This window comes from Echinops telfairi, unplaced genomic scaffold (assembly GCF_000313985.2).
Source record: "Echinops telfairi isolate 266 unplaced genomic scaffold, ASM31398v2 ScPeMD7_2565;HRSCAF=3150, whole genome shotgun sequence".
Taxonomy (NCBI): Eukaryota; Metazoa; Chordata; class Mammalia; order Afrosoricida; family Tenrecidae; genus Echinops; species Echinops telfairi.
In genome coordinates, this window is record NW_022106463.1 from 3654121 (window position 1) to 3670574 (window position 16454).

The window sequence follows — 16454 nt, forward strand, 5'->3', positions numbered from 1 at the left end:
GAGAGATCAATTGTCTCGTGAACTCTGTGGACTCCGTAGCAGTGGGAATCTCAGTGGCCCCTCAGTGTGCTGCCTGGGCTCCTTGGTGAAGGGTGTCTTCCATCTGCAGTGGACCAGTTCCAAGCCCTTCTCACAAATTCATGCTCTCAGTGACTTGACAAGGAGTCCTGGTGGCAGTGGCTGTGCGTTGGGCTGCTAGCCTCGAGGTCAGGAGTTCAAACCCACCAGCTGCTCGGAAGGAGAAAGACGAGGCTGTCTACTCCCATCAAGAGTTACAGTCACGGAAACCCACAGGGGCAGCGCTACCCTGTCCTACAGGGTCCGCATCGACTCAATGGCAGTGAATTTGGATTTGATTTTCTATCCTACTGGGCCATTCTGTATCAGAATAGACTCCCCTTCTTGGGTGCTTCTGGTGTGTCTCCTCGCGTTTTGCAGGGGTTCGGGGTGCGGGGGTACTGCTGTCCTGAGAAATGACCAGTGACTGCCGGTGGGTGACCTGCAGCAGCAGTGGTTTCCAGGGTCTGGCTCAGACCCGGCTGCCGCACCGCTGACTTGCTCCCTGCAGCCAACCTTGGGATCCTGACTGTGGGGTGTGGGTGTGCCTCCTTTCGTGTGGGGCCCCCGCCTGCATTTTCTGTGGAGTGATTTCAACACCTTGGCAGACGTTTCCCTCGGAGTGGTTTCTGTCCTGCCGAGTATAAAGCGCCCAGCCCCCAGGAGCCCCTCCAGGTGCCGGCGTGTGACAGAGGCCCTTGGGCAGAGTGGAACACAGGCTGGGAGTTGCGTCTGATTCCTGGCTCTGGCCCGTGCTGTGGTGCTGGTGTAGCGATCCGTGAGTGACCCGTGTGTGCCACAGTAGAACTGTCATCCACAGAGGTGTCAGTGGCTGGGCTTTCGCAGCACTTCACCAAGCCTTTCTTCCGAGGCACCTCTGGGTGGACTCTGTTAACTGTTCTCCACCCTAGGGATGAACCTCCGAACTAACGATGGACTTGAGTTGATCAATGTCAACCAAGCCCTAAGAACACCAAAACCAGACCCAGTGCTACTGAGTCGATGGGAAGGCATAGAGATCCTAGATCAGTGGTTCTCAGCCTTCCTGATGTCGTAGCCTTTTAATACAGTTCCTCAGGGTGTGGGTCTCCCCCCACACCATAAAATTATTTTTGTTGTTACTTCATCACTGTTATCTTGCTACTGTAACGAATCGGGTGACCCCTGTGAAAGGGTCGTTCGACCCCCAAAGGGGTCATGAGCCACTTGTTGAGAACTGCTGCCCTATAGGATGGTGTGGAAATGCCCCCGTGGGCTTCTGAGACTGTAACTCTTTACAGAAGCCGAGAGCCTCATCTTTGTCCTGCGAGCGGCTGGTGGTTTCGAACTGCTGACCTTGAGGTTTAAGCAGCCCAACATCTAACCACTATAGCACAGGGCTCCTTGTGAAGTCAGTGTAACGTGAGTCTATGAGACTGTCTCTCGGGGCACAGCTTGGTGTGTCAGTGACACTGCTGCCCGCTGTGTCAGATTAAAGGCACCCTTCGTGCAGGAACCCCATCAGCAGTTCAAATCCACCAGCCGCTCTGGAGGACAAAGATGAGGTTCTCTGCTTCTGTGACGATGTCCGACTTGGAAACCCACAGGGACCGTTCCATGCTGTCCTGCAGCCGCTGTGAGTCGACTGACTGGATGGCAGTGGGTTTGGTCTTTTTCTGTTTGTTTTTTATAACGCAGAAACCGCTGCTGAATTCAGGTGTTTTCGCTGTGGTGAGTGTGAATGCAGCGTGCGTGTGTGCGTGCTTAATGAATACCCGGGGGCTGTTGAAAACCTGCAGGGGGAAAAGAGAGAGAGAGAAACACAAACATTTTAGGAGAACTGTATCCTTCCCTGGGCCTGCTAAGAAACGTCAGTTTTGTGGGGTTTCTTGTTCGGCAGTGTTTACTTGGTTTGGAACAAATACTGTGGGTGAGACAAATTGGTTTTGGAAAAAAATCAAAGAAAGCCATTTTGCACCCGAGCGCAGCTGCTGTTTCGCCCGGTGTGTGCTTTGTTTTGGGGGGCTTTGCAAAACACGTGGTCACGTGCTGCTGAAGAGCTTAGCCAGCAGGCAGGTCTCTGGGTTGAGGAGAAATTAGGGAGGAGCTGCATGCTGTCGGGGAAACAAGTTTTTTGAACCAATACGTAATAATCTCATTTCACAAATAGGATGATTTTTCCCAGGGAAATTTAAAACACTCCCTAAGTGATGATTTAAAAGCTCAAGTTTTTAAAGTAGTGTTTGCTCATTAATGTTTACAGTTAAATTCAAAATTAGCCGGGGGTGGGTGGGGGTGATGTTGCCGTGAGGGGGCAGTGTGGGGGACAATGGTAGCGCCCTAAACACAATGTAGTATTTTGGTGAATGGTAGGTTGAGAGTGTGTCTCTGAACACCATCCTCCTCAAGGGCAAAACCAGATGAACCAGGTCAGGCTCCCCTGGGGCCAGGAGGCCAGGCTCACTGTTAGAGGCCCCAGGTTCATCCGCTCATTCCGGATGACAGTCCTTTCTGTTCGTCCCCGTGAAAACAGAAGGATTTCTGAGCTCACGTCTCCCTCCGCACAGCTGTCGGGGGCCCTGTTCCTGGGGTCTCGATCTTTTATCACGTCTGCCGAGAGAGTCTGTCGACCGTCGGCTGCCTCGTGTGTGGCTTCTACTTTTCCAAGTGTTCACGGTGGTGTTCATGGTCATGAAAGGCCCAAACGCGAGACTTTCACCATCCACCAGGTGCGAAGCTGGAGCTGTGAGAACGAAGGTAATGGTGTCTCGCTCTTGGCGTAACCGACGCCCGTAGAAGGGAGGAGCCCTCTGCAGTCCGTCCCGCGGTCAGAGTCCTGGGCGCTGGCCAGGTCACCTTCCTGTGTAGCCAGCACGCCCATCGTCCTGCTTTCCCCGATGTGACCCGGCTGGGAAACGGCAGGCGATGGACACTCTTGTGTCACCAGATCTCTCGGCCCAGTGAGGCGAGAGAAAGCAGCGTTCTCTGAATCCAGCCAAGTGGCCGGTTTATTCACGTGAAGAATGCTTGCAGAAACCAGGGACCAGGCCTGTCGGGTGCGCAGGCATCCGAACGTGGTTTTTTTGGAGAAGAAAGAATGGACCGCAAGTTTGGGTTCTGCGCTCTGAACCACCCCCTTGGTAAGCGATTCCCAGCCTGGAATGACGGAGGGAGATGCTGGCCCTGCCCTTCTCTCCTCCTCCTGGTGTCCGCCTCTGTCCCTGTCTCATGGTCTCCAGGTAAGTGACCCTCAACCTGCCGGGGGAAATTCCCTCTGCACAGAGCAGCCTGTCTCCCAGCCCCGATCTGCCTTCCCACCTTACACCACCTTCCGTTCCACGCTCTCTACGTTGGATCTTTTCTGGGAACGCACCTGTGTTGTGTGGCTAATGTCAGGGTCCCCTCGGTGGCCTCCGGTCGCCAGGTCACACTCTTGCGGCCTCACTTCTGGCTTGTGTTGTTTTCCTCCTGCCTGGTGCCCACAATCCATCACGTCACCACCAGCCTCCTTGAACAACACTTCTGGTTCCTTAAGGCAGCCGAGTGGGTTACACGTTGGGCTGCCAACTGCAAGGTCAGTGGTTTGAAACTACCAGACGCTCCGTGGGAGAAAGATGAGGCTGTCGGCTCGTGTGAAGATTGACAGCATCCAAGGCCCCACAAGAGCAGTTCTACTCTGTCCTGTCGGGCGGGCAGCTGTGGGTCAGAATTGACCACGTGACAGTGAGTTTCTGGTTCCTTTGGCCCCCTCAGTGACCTACCCACTTGGCAGAGCCATACCCTGAGGCCACCTGGTCCTACCCTGAGTGACATTGCAAACCAAACTCACTGCCACAGAGTCAATGCCGACCCATAGGGACCCTGTAGGGCAGTGTAGAACTGCCCCCAGTGAGTTTCCGAGACTGTCACTCTTTACAGGACTAGAAAACCCCGTCATGCTCCTGCAGAGCAGCGGGTGGCTTTGAACCGCTCACCTTGCAGTGAACATCCCAGTGTGTTGACCACTATGCCACCAGGGCTGGGGCTTTTCCTGTGTTTGTTTTTTCATGAAAACGTGACAAGTGAGGCCAGGTTGGCAAAATGTGGTGGTGGTGCTTAGTTGCTATGGAAGCAGCTCCGGCTCCCGGTCACCCTGTGGACCACAGAAGGAGAGGCTGCCCAGGCCTGTCCCGTCGTCATGATGGTTGGCATGCTTGAATCCATTGTCCCAGCATATGGGAATCGAGGAGGTTTAAAAAGTTGTGGGTGGAAAAAATGGGATTAAAAAAATGTAACCAGCCTGTGTGATCCAAGAATTATAAATAATAAAATCCAAGACCAGAGGAGGAAACTGTATTTGAATTTAAATTCCAGGCACCTGGTTTGTAGAAGGTTAGGAATGATAGTGAAAGCCAAAAATCCATTTACAGGGGCCCCATGAGCATCATGCCTCCAGGGAATTCCCCTAAAACCATTGACCAGAGATGTGAATAGCCCTGCTATCAGACACAGTGCCTTGGAGCGTGGATTAGTGCAGATGTAGTCAGGTTAAACTGTAGCACCTTATCAGTTCTTTTAATACCCTTTTTTTCTTTATATGAGATCCGGAATAGGTAACTCTATAGCGAGAATAATGGGTGAATGGTTTCTTAGAGGCATGGCAGGGGAGGCCGGGGAGAAGTAGGGAGCTAACAGCAATGAGTGCGAGAAAGAAGAAAATGTCCTAAAACGGATTGTGCTGATGGCTGCACACCTCTTGAGGACCTGCAAACCATCGAGCTGCATACTAGATGAATTATAGGCCAATCAAGCTGTTTTTACTGTAATTTTTAACGTAACCTTTTCCAGGAACGTTCTCAAGCCCTGTTATACTTTGAGTGGCTTCCAGCCTAGGGAGACTCAGACATATCCCACTGCAGATCAGACCAGACCCTGCTCTGCTGTAACCATAGGCTCTGCAGTGGCTGACTTGGGAAAGTAGGTCACCAGACTCTTGTGCTAATCCTAATCTGGAGATTCTGCTAAAACCAATCCACCTTAGTGAATGTTAGCTTCCAGCATCCTACCAACCAGCCTGCCAGCACAGTGCAGACAGGTGGGCGGTGGAGGGTCCCTCGTAGACACGTTGGAAGGAGTAGAAAACCCTTTCTCGTGATCTTGGTCCACCTTGGGGTTGTCCTTTGCTCTGTTGAGATGAGAAGAACACCCCCCCCCCCAGCTCTTTACAGATGGCGCTTTCCATTTTCCAGGTAGAAACATCCATCCTTTGCACCAGTCAATAACCGAAATGTCAATCAGAGCCTACCGCTGCCCACCCTGGAGTCCCCCCACTCATCCCACCCCAGTCGATCCCTAAACATTTTTTAATCCTGCCCAAATTCTCTACTGACCTACGCCACCTTCTCCACATACATCATCGTCCTCTGCTCCCCACCCTTAGGCCTTTCTCACTACATATGTATGACCTGCGTGCAGTGGTTACACAGTGGGCTATTAACTGCAAGGTCAGCAGTTCAAAACCACTAGCCACTCCCAGGTTGAAGAATGGGGCTTTCTGCTTCTGAAAAGAGTTACAATCTTGGAAACCCAAAGGGACAGTCCTGCCCTGTCCTGTGCGTCCAGCTCCACTCCCGGGTGGAGAGTGGTTTGCATTTCTTGTCAACCGGGGAAAGGTTTCCGTTTCCTCTCACCATAGATCGCCCTCCCCTCCGGGTGACACCGCTCACCCCACCTTCTCCTTGCGGTTCCTGGGTCCCTCCCCCTAATTCCACAGTCCTCCTAAACGCGGTCCCTACGTCAATGCTGCCCTTTGGATCTGGGGACCAGCTCACTGTCATCCAGGCGATTCGGTCACTCTAAGACAGGAGTGAGGGAAATGTGCCGCCCTACGGGCCACAGAAACATGGAGCAATCATGGAGACCAGCTAACGTCACCAAAGGGAAGCAGTGTCAGCCATCACGTGCAAACCCAAGCCCACTGCCTTCGGATTGGTAAACCTGCCCCTGTGAGTTTCCGAGACTGTAACTCTTTATGGGAGGAGAAAGTTCCATCTTTCTGCCTCAGCGACCGGAGTTTCCTACCTGCTAACATTGCTGTTGGAAAGCCAACGAGTAACCACTGTGCCACTGTAGGGGGGTGGGGAGAGTGGGGAGTCAGTTAATTACAGGGTTGACCAAAGACAGCAGGCTAATTTTTAAGTTTTGGATGGCCCACGGATGTTATAAATAGCCAAATGGTCCTTGGCAGTAAAATAAGATTTCCTATCCCTGCTATGTAAAGTTTCCAGACCCAATGGGGAATTAAAAGCCATAGTCTTGGGGGCTCTACCAGTCCATCTCTGACCAATAAACATGGTCTTCTTTTTCATAGTTTTTGCATCATGTTCTACATTTCCCTCTGATTCTATCCGGGACCTTCCAAAGTGAGCCCTTGTAGAATCACTGATCGTGGTAGCTGGGCACCACCTAGCTCTTCTGGTCTCTGGGTGTGGGGACTGTTGCTCCTCCCACGGCTCTTTAGCCCACTGGACGAGCGGTTCCCATGGGTCTTCAGTGCCCTTCATGCTTCTTTCCTCATGACGCGGAGAGACCAGCATTTGCACCTCAGGTGGCTGTTCACGAGCTGTAAAAGTAGTTTTGACTATCACTTAACCTGACGTGGAGTTTTAATAGCAAGAACGTATCTTTCGGTAAGAGGTATTTTTTGTGACAAGCTAAGAAATCCGTGGTGTCAAAGCGGGGAATCTTGTAGGATTCCACCTGAATGACAGGTCTAGAAGAGACTGATGTGTGGCGGTCACAGAGACACATGGCTGCCACCATGGGTTCAACACAAGAACAAGTGAGAGGCTGGCGCCGCCCCGACAGTGTGCACTTCAGTTGTGTACCGGGTCAGTCGCAGTCAGGCCCCGCTCGATGGCGCGAGAACAACAGAGATATCAACATGGACTAGAGGGTAACGAGCAGCGGGCAGGAGAGGAAGGATGGAAGACCCCAATCATTGGGCTGCCATTAAGAGCGATGGGCAAAAAAATCAAACCGGTGGTGGTGGCGGCGGCACGGGGTAGTTGAACCACAGGATGAGCGTGTCGTTGAAGTGGCAGATGCGTTGTAACCGAAACCACTGCTTTTTCATTTCAAAAAGTTGGTTTGGAAGATGGTCTCAGTCACGGAAAACCAACCGTCATTTTAAGGTTAACGTCTGTCGTGGAAACAGGACAAACGGCGTCTGGTCGGCTCGCCCTTTACCATTGACCCAACGTCAGCATGTTTGTTCTGAACGGACGAAAACCCAGCCGCTGGTGGGGCCGGCAGGCACCTCTGTGACGGGTCCAAACCCGAGTCCAGTGTGACTAGAGATTTTTGCTGAACCAGCTTAGAGGAACAAGATAAAGCCGAACACCCCCAAAACGTGCGCCTCAAGGAAGGCCGCCACGAGTTCTTTGTTCATCGTGTTTTGAAGATTCTGACGAAATAACGTGGCCAGGGGGAATAGTCGCCGGCCTTGCATCTGGTTAGGCTTCTACAGGACGCCTAGTTTTTGTTTTGTTTCGGAGAACATGGAGCGTGAATTGTCAACTGCTTCAGAGAAATGTAAGTGTCCAAGAGGAAAAGAAAATCGGGAAATACCTAAAGTGTATACATGGATATGTTGTCTGGAGAGACCAGTCCCTGGAGATGGACATCGTGCTGGGTCACGTGGAGGGGCGGTGACAGAGGAAGGCCCTCAAGGAGATGGACTGACACCGTGGCTGCTACAATGGGTTCAAGCACAGGAACCCTGGTGAGGATGTTGTAGGACTGGGCTGTGTTTCCTTCTGTTGTTCCTGGGGTCCCTATGGGTCAGAACCAATCAGTGCCCCCTAAACAACAAAGTGTATACTTACATTCCACATATGTAGTTGTATTCTAGCATTAATTGCTGATTTAATTTCATGGACCAATACATGAGCATCGGCTAGTAAAAGCACTTGCATTCCCAACGACATGGCAGTTTGCAGAGGGACAGTGTCATTTCCTAGTGCTTCAACTACACATCAGAACCACCAGCATTAGAGAAAACGTGGACACGAAGCCTAGAGAGGTTATAATTCTTTTCCTTCTTCTGTAATTATTCTTCTCTGCTGGAGTTCCCAGGTGCTCACTGAGTTAGTTACATGCTGTTCTTGTTGGGTGCCACCGCGTCAGTTCTGACCCATAGTGACCCTGTGTGCATGTGCTAGTCTGGATAGACTAGAGAAACAAATTCATAGACACTCATATGTGTATAGGAAAGAGTTTTATATAGAGTAATTGTACACTAAGAAAGCATCCCAGCCCAGTCCAGATCAAGTCCTTAAGTCTGATATTGCCCATATGCCCAGTTCCAGTCTGTAAATTCCTCTTCAGACTCACGCAACACATGCAATGATTCCGAGTGCAGGAAGATCACAGGCCAGTGGGTGGAAAGTCTTGTGGATCCAGTGGTGATAGGGAAGCATCTTAGCACTGGTGTGGGTCTCCACACGGCTCCTATAGCTCCAAGGCTCTGACTGCCATCAGCATTGCTCCATGCGGCTTGTCAACAGGAATGTCTCACAGGGAATGAGTGTGTGTCCCGCCTCCAGCGAGCTATTTATCTCCTTAGCACCTCCAAATGAGATCATCAAGCTGCAACCTGATTGACAGGCTAAACTTCACCCCTTCACTCTTAATAGTCTCAAGTTGGCCACAGATTATGTCACTACCACAGTGCAATAGAAGGTAACGCTGTCTGATCCTGCGCCATCCTCACAATTGTTATTTTGGGTGAGCCCATTATTGCAGCCACGCTGTCAGTCTATCTTGTCAAGCGTCTTCCTCTTTTTCGCTGCCCCTGTACTTGACCAAGCATGGTGTCTCTTACTTTGGAGCTGTTACCAGGAGAGACCAGGAAACGGCCACATACTATATAAAACGGCCTGCCCTAGAGGCATTTCCAACACGTAGTGACCTTACAGGACTGAGTAGAACTGCCCCGTGGGTTTCTGAGACGACCACTCTTATGGGAGTAGAAAGCTTCATCTTTCTCCCGTGGAGCAGCTGGTGGTTTCAAACTGCTGGCCTCCTGGATACCATCCCGATGCATAACCACTGTGCTACCAGGGCTCCTTTTCATCGTCTATAGATCTTAAAAATAACTTTTAAAATATGAAAGTCAAAAGCCCTAGGCATTTTGCTGTGTCATGAAATTCAATGGCCTGTGAATCTTGGGGCTAGGCAGGTGTTCAATTCTGGAGGCTAGGTCTATGGGTTAAACCAGGCCAAACTCTTGACTGTGTTCTCTAAGTCCCTGGGTACCACAAACAATTACATGGTGGTCCATCTATCTGCCTGTCCATCACATCTCCCACCGCCTGCTGATGCTCTCCCTGGCTTTGTCTAACCGGCAGCTTAAACAACGTTTTCAAAGAAGAAACCATCCCACAGCCCCGGTGGGGCAAACAGTTAACTTGTTTGTCTGCCTTAGAAGAAAGGCCTGGTGATCCACAGCCCCAAAAGTCATCCACTGAAAGCCCTTTGGGCACACAGTTGTGCCCTAACACTCCTGGGGTCGCCATGAGTCAGGATCAACTTACCAGCAACATCTCGGAGGAATCTCTCATGCACACGTTAGCTGGGACTTGAACTTCCAGATCTGTGCCGAATGTAAGCCAGCAGCCCTTTACAAGGTGGTTTGGCTTCTCCCTAAAAGGCTGGAGCAGGGGGAGGGGAGGGGAATAAGGAGCTGATATTAAGGGCTCAAGTGAAAGCAAATGTTTTGAGAATGATGATGGCAACAGATGTACAAATGTGCTTGACACGATGGATGTGTGGATTGTGATAAGAACTGTACGAGCATCCAACAAAATGATTTTTTTTAAAAGACTGGCGTGCGCCTGGTGCCATAGTCGCAGAAGGCGGCATTTTGAGGGTCACACAAACCTGGGGTCATGTCGAGATTCCCCGCCTGATGGCTGTGGTTGCAGAGACTCCGGGAAACAAAACCATCTTTGTAGACCGGTCGCAATGTCTTCCTCTCTGGACCACAGGCTGTGCACGGTTGCAGTGATGTTTAGGACCCGAGTAGGTTCAGTGCTGGCTCCTGTCTGGGTCCCCTCCGTGGTGGTGAGGCTGGTGTGGAGAACTTTCCAGAAAGGATAAGTAGGGACTCCTGTGGCCCACAGTTCTGTAGATGCGCCTGCTGTCCAATCCGGACGCCTACATCGTGTTGGGGGAGGGGATAAGTAACCGCATCGGACAGATTAACTCCTGATTTGGAATGGTTGACAATCTCATGGCTCCTGGAACCCGCCCAGCTGACAGTCTGTTTCTGAACGTGCTGCCAAAGGGGCTTTGGGTCGGAGGTTAAGATGTGTGATGTCGCGGGAAATGTAAGCTAAGGAAGCAGGTCTTCCAATCAAGTCGACTGCCAACATGCCCGGCAGAGGTGACAATGGGATTGAATCCTTAGCCCGAGGAGGAGGTGCCTTTGTGTGCTGGAAAAGTGGAAACTTTCCAGAGAATGCCAGTATTCCTGCCTCCCAACTCCTCCCATGCACCATCAGAGTCCCAGTAAGCTGAGTGACATTCCGTGCAGGCGTCCGGGAGGCTAGTGCACGAGGACTGGGGGGCGTCCAGTCCAGGCGCATGGGCGGGAGGACCCCCCAGCTGGAGACCAGTCCAGCCATCCTGTGGAGGGTGCCGTGGACAGGCCGCTCGCTGGGGGGTCCTCCCTCAAGCAGCTTCTCCGAGAACTGAGTAGAGGGCAAACACTTTCCAGAGCTCATGCCCACCCGTACCCCTGACCCTTTTGTTCCCTCCTCACCTCAAACTTGGTGTAGAAAAGGAGGTTTTTACCAGGAATCTGCGTGAGTGGGTGTCTGGAAATGTTCTAAACCTGCCTGCAGGCTGACAGGGCGGGTCTTCAGTGTGACAGCCAACAAGGCATGCCCGCTTGGTGCCAGCTCGGCCTTCGCACTGCCCTCCCTGTGGTGCCAGCCCTCCTCCTCCTTCCTCCCTGTGGTGCCAGCCCTCCTCCTCCTTCCTCCCTGTGCGTTCTGCTCCCGTTCCTCTTCCTCCCTTAACCTCCCACCTTGTCCTTGGCTCAGGGCTTCCCTTTGGATGACGCTGGCACCGAGGTGGATTCGATCCCAGACCCGAAGGGTGATGGCGGGCCGGAGGCACCAAGACCCACCGGCCTCGGTCTGACGGGTCAGCCTGGCCTCGGTCAGGAGGTTGAGTTCTCCAGGTTTCTCTCCCACCGTTCGACCCGTAGTGACCCTACGCACCACAGAACGAAGCCCGGCCCTGGGCCATCCTCACAGTTGTTCCTACTCCGGAGCCCATTGGTGCAGCCGCTGTGCCCGTCCACTTTGTCAGCAACCTTCGTCCTGTCCGCCGCTCCTCCACTTCACCAAACAATGTGTTCCTTCGCCTTCTCCAGGGACCGGGCTCTCCTGACAGCACAGGCAACACGTCTGAAGGACGTGAGACAAAATGTCGCCATCCTTGCCTCTAAGGAGTGTGCTGGTCACAGTCCTTCTTCCAAGACAGAGCGGTTTGTCCTTTTAGCAGACCACGGCACACGCGGCCATTCTTCTTTGGGCTTCCTTATTCAGTGGCCAACTCTCACGTGCATTTGAGACCGCTGCAAATACCGTGGCTGGGCTCAGGCGCACCTGCGTCCTCAAAGAGCGTCCTGGTTTTTCAAAGAGGACCTGCTCATGTGATCAGAGCCGTTGGGAGTGGTAGCCACCGGTGCAGTATTTGACAGCTTCCTCGGCGGTGTCTAGATGAGTGACGGAGGGTTTGCTCTCCGCTACTCACCTGGAGGTCAGAGACCCAAACCCGCCCGCTGGGTCTGAAGAGGAAAGGCCTGGCAGTCCCTGGGCATAGAGATGACAGCCAAGCAAGCGGAGCTAGTTCAGTCACGTGGGTCTCCAGGAGCCGGAGCCACTTCAAGGGCAATGGGGTTGAGTTGGTTTTGAAATTATGTATTTATCGATAGTATATATGATGTATATTCCATATATATGGAATAAAGGTAAGAGCAATGAGGTCATGTCCTATGAAAAGGAAGAATGTTTGTATATAAAAAGAAGAAAATGTCTCTGGAAACTGGTTTCCTGTGAGCACACTGGGGGGGGTGGTCTGTGAGGTGACCGGTGTGTGTGTGTGTGTGTGTGTGTTGTGCGTGTATTGTACATGTGTTGTGCACATGCTCGCGCGTGCACAAGGTGGGAGATCAAATTCTGTATCTCTTTTTAAAAAAAATCATTAACAAGAGCAAAGAAAGATCAACTCCTCTTTCATGACCTCTTTTAGGGTTGTGAAAACCCCTCTTATTGAATTACCAGGGTTTCCTTCCCATATAAAACGAAATCCCCTCTCTTTCTAAATTGCTATGCAAATAACATTTGGTAACCTCTTTTAAAACATCATTTTATTGAGGGCTCTTAACAGCCCTTATAACCACCCGTCAGTTGTATCTGTGTGTCTGGTTCGTACTCAGAGGCTACTTTGGGGTGAGGGGGCGTATAGCGAAGCTGCACATTGGGCATGCTTATGTGTAAACGTGATGCTATCGTGACAATTCAATATTGAAATTACAGTTTCTGTTCTCCACCTTGGAAAGGTGTCAAGGTAACACCACGTCTGTGGTTGGCCCGAGGAAAGAAATGCTGAGCCCCAACCGCCACACATGGGGTTTGGTTTGAACCCACTAGCTGCTCTGTGGGAGACCTTTAACCCACTTATAAGGTGGAGGCAGTTTCCTTTTTATATTAAAGCAAAAGATGTTGACTGCCACATTTTGGATGAGCCCTATAGGACCAGCGGTGTGAGTGGCAAAACAGGGAGGGTAAAGGGAGAATGGGTAGGGAAGAGGGAACCGATTACATGGAAGTGTGTGTGACCTCCTCCCTGGGGGACAGACAACCAAAAAGTGGATGAAGGGAGACGTCGGACAGGGCAAGATATGACAAAATACCCATTTATAAACTATCAAGGGCTCATGTGGGAGGGGGGAGCGGGGAGGGAGGGGAAAAATGAGGACCTAATGTCGGGGGTTTAAATGGAGAGAAAATGTTTTGAGAAATGATGTACAAATGCGCATTACACAATTGATGTGTGTATGGATTGTGATAAGAGTTGTATGAGCCCCTAATAAAATGTTTAAAAAAATAAAAAAAAAGATTTTGAACAGCCAGAATTTACCTGGAAGGATTTGATCACAACCCTGAAAGGAGCCCTGGTGGTGCAGTGATTAAAATGCTCCTCCTTCCTCGCTGGAAGGGTTGTGACTCAAGCCTATCAGCTGCCGAGGGAGACCAGTGAGGCTGTCTGATCCCGTCAGATGTATAGCCTCGGAAACCCCGTGGGTGTATCTGCCCTGCCCTGTGTAAGGTGTAGTTAGTTATGCATTAGGCTGCCAACTGCAAGGTCCTAAGTTCGAGACCACTCCTCGGGAGAAGATGAGGCTTTCTACTCTTAAAGATTGACAGTCTTGGAAACCCTGAGCGACAGGTGTCATCTGCCCTATAGGGTTGCTGTGAGTGCAAATGAACTCAATGGCAGTGAGTTTTTAATTATAACCCTACTTTAATCTGATGTCCTTGTTCATACGAGGGTTGTGCCGATCTCCTGTGCCATATGAGGAGGCCCTGCGGCACTGTGGCGGAAGCACCTAGCTGCTAACCCAAAACGTTCCAACCCACCAGCCACTTCACAGGAGAAAGGTGGCTATCGTCGGGGTCCACCAATATACAGCTCTGGAAACTCTGGGGCTCTGTCTTGTGGGGCCGAGTAGCTGTGACTCAAAACAGAATCAATGGCTGCAGCCACTTGTGTTTTCTCATCAACCAATAACTAAGCAGTTACCACCCAAACCAAACCGAATTCACTGCCCTTGAGTCCATGGCTGACTCACAGTGACCGCTCAGGATTCCGAGACTAACTGTTTACGGGAGTCTTCCTCCCAGTCTTTCGCTGCTGGTGGTTTTGAACTGCTGACCATGAGGATCACAGCCCAAGTAAGCACTTCACCACCAGGGCTGAGTTAGGACTTTTGTGACCGTGCCTGCTAGCGCCCTCTACAGGCTGTTGGGCTGCTAGAACTCTGCGGAGGTAGAATGGGCAGCCTTTCTCACGGGTACCAATGCCCTGGCTTCACCCTTGGGTCCCAGTCCATCTGCTGACATTTCCAAGCCCCTCCCACCACCACGCAGCCTGCCGCCTTCGGTGCAGGGGGCACAGGAGTCTGTACAGTTACTCGCCTGTCAGTGTGTACACACCAAGAGCCCTGGTGGCATGGTAGTGGTTACGCCAACTTGTGCCACTCACCTCAAGGCCAGCCGTTGGGAACCACCAGTCACGCCACCAGAGACAGAGGCAGCTGTCTGCTCCCATAGAGATTTTCAGCCTCGGACACCCACAGGGCCAGTTCTGCTTTGTCCTGTGGGGTCGCCATGAGTCAGCATCGACTCATTGTCAGTGAGTTTGGGCTCCAGACTGCATGCTGGAAGGAGCCCTGGTTGTGCAGTGGTGAGAGCGCTCCACTGCCAACTGGCGGGTGAGCCTTTTGAACCCACTAGCTGCTCCGTGGGAGAAAGCTCTGGCAGTCAGTTTCCATAAAGGTGGCGGTTTGGAAAGCTTGCTTTGTGCCCTGTCGCGTCTCTGTACGTTGGAATTGCAGTGGGTGGGGTTGGTGTGGACTACAATCGAGTTGCCACCACACCGTGGCTTGTGTGCCCGTGAACTTGGCAGTCTGCTTCCATCAAGATGAAAACCCAAACTCGCTGCCATTGAGTGGATGCCCACTCACAGAGACCCTGTAGGACAGCACAGAACTGCCCCAGTGGGTTTGCGAGGCTGTAACTGTTTACGGGAGCAGACAGCCTCCCCTTTCTCCTGCAGAGCTGTCGGTGGTCTCAAACCACTGAGCTTGCAACCAGCTAGCAGGCCAAAATGTAGCCCACTCCACCACCAGGGCTCTGAACATTCTGACCGAAAACCAAACCAGACTCACTGCGGACTCAGAGTGAACCCCTGTGGGTTTCTGAGGCTGTAATTGTGAGAGGAGAAAGCCTGGCCTTTCTCCCTCGGATCTGCTGGTGGTGTTGAGCTAATGACCAGGCGGATCGTAGCCCCACCGGGGACCATGCCAGTATTTTAGGGTGTTGTGTTAAAGCAAGCTCCTAAGAGGAGTCTGGCAGGGGTCATCATCAATAATCCACTCTCGTTCTCGGTTTTTACTTAGACTGGGTGAGGGCCACTGCCCCTGGGGACCACTGGCTTCTGAGTGTTGGCATCTCCCGAGTGGTCAGCTGACTCCCGTCCCTCCCTCCCTCCCTGTGGCTTACAGGCAGCACCAAAGTCAACCTGGTGAAGATCCCCTCCGCGGCCTCCAGCCCCCGGGACACAGCGCTGGCCGCCGTGATCTGCAGTGCCCTGGCCACCGTGCTGCTGGCCCTGCTCATCCTCTGCGTCATCTACTGCAAGAGGCAGTTTGTGGAGAAGAAACCCAGCTGTAAGTGTTGTGGCGCTCTCCGCGTGGCCTCGGGCCCCGTGAAACAGCCACGTATCGTCACCCGCTGGCTTGGGGACCAAGAAGGGAGTCTGAGGGCATGCAGAGGGAGGCATCGCTGCCTTCTGTTGCGTCTCTGCGCACCCATGTAAAGACAGTGCAGACACCCCTAGCTGGACATCGCATTCTGCCCAAGCCCTGACAGCACCCTGGTTTAACCCCACACCCATGCTCCGCTGGTGGGTCTGAACTGCTAACCTCGCATTGGCTGTCCAGCGCTTATCCAGGAGTGCCACCAGGCTCAGGTCCCCACGTCTTAGATTTTCTTAAACTCTGTGTATACGGCAGTGTCAGAAGGAAGCATCTAAACTTCAGCAAATGGTTGCCCTCTTTGGCCGTGAAGATGCGCATGCAGAAGGGTGGGGGTAGGGGTCTGCATGGTGATGCCAACGACTCTCCTTTATGAAGGCAATAGGCCCCCCAACACCACGTCCTCCCCCTCCTTCGCAGGGTCTCTAAGATCACAGGACGTGCAGTACAACGGGTCCGAGCTGGCCTGTTTTGACCGACCTGGACTCCACGAGACCCCTCCCCGAGCCTGCTGCCAGTGTCACCGAGATGCCACCCAGGCCTGTGGTAAGCTCAGCCCGGGGGTCCCTCTGGAGGAGCAAGAGGGATCTGCGGGGGGTGGGGTGGCCCACAGGGGTGTCTTGTCCTCCCACTGCCATTCAGACTGTTCACTGCCCCCATCGGGGTTCTTGACAGCAAAGACGGCGCTCAGAGGGCTGTCTTCTGTCCCCGAGTGTCTCCGGCCCCTTTGAACCGGCACGTGTTCGTGAGCCCCTCCTTGGTCAACCATGGTGGTTTTGTAGACTGGCCGCTGGTTGGGGTCTGTGGGCAGAAGCGACGCGGTGTT

At 52.4% G+C, this 16454-nt stretch overlaps 1 protein-coding gene across 2 annotated transcripts in view; it reads left to right on the forward strand.

The window, feature by feature from the left end:
* TNFRSF19 (TNF receptor superfamily member 19) overlaps positions 1-16454 on the forward strand; it is a 78163-nt gene that overhangs the window by 54590 nt on the left and 7119 nt on the right. For both annotated transcript variants that reach the window (XM_030886614.2, XM_045294057.1), the window contains exons 6-7: positions 15377-15541; positions 16049-16174. In XM_030886614.2, coding sequence (XP_030742474.2) covers positions 15377-15541; positions 16049-16174 — 291 coding nt within the window. The remainder of the gene's footprint in view (positions 1-15376; positions 15542-16048; positions 16175-16454) is intronic.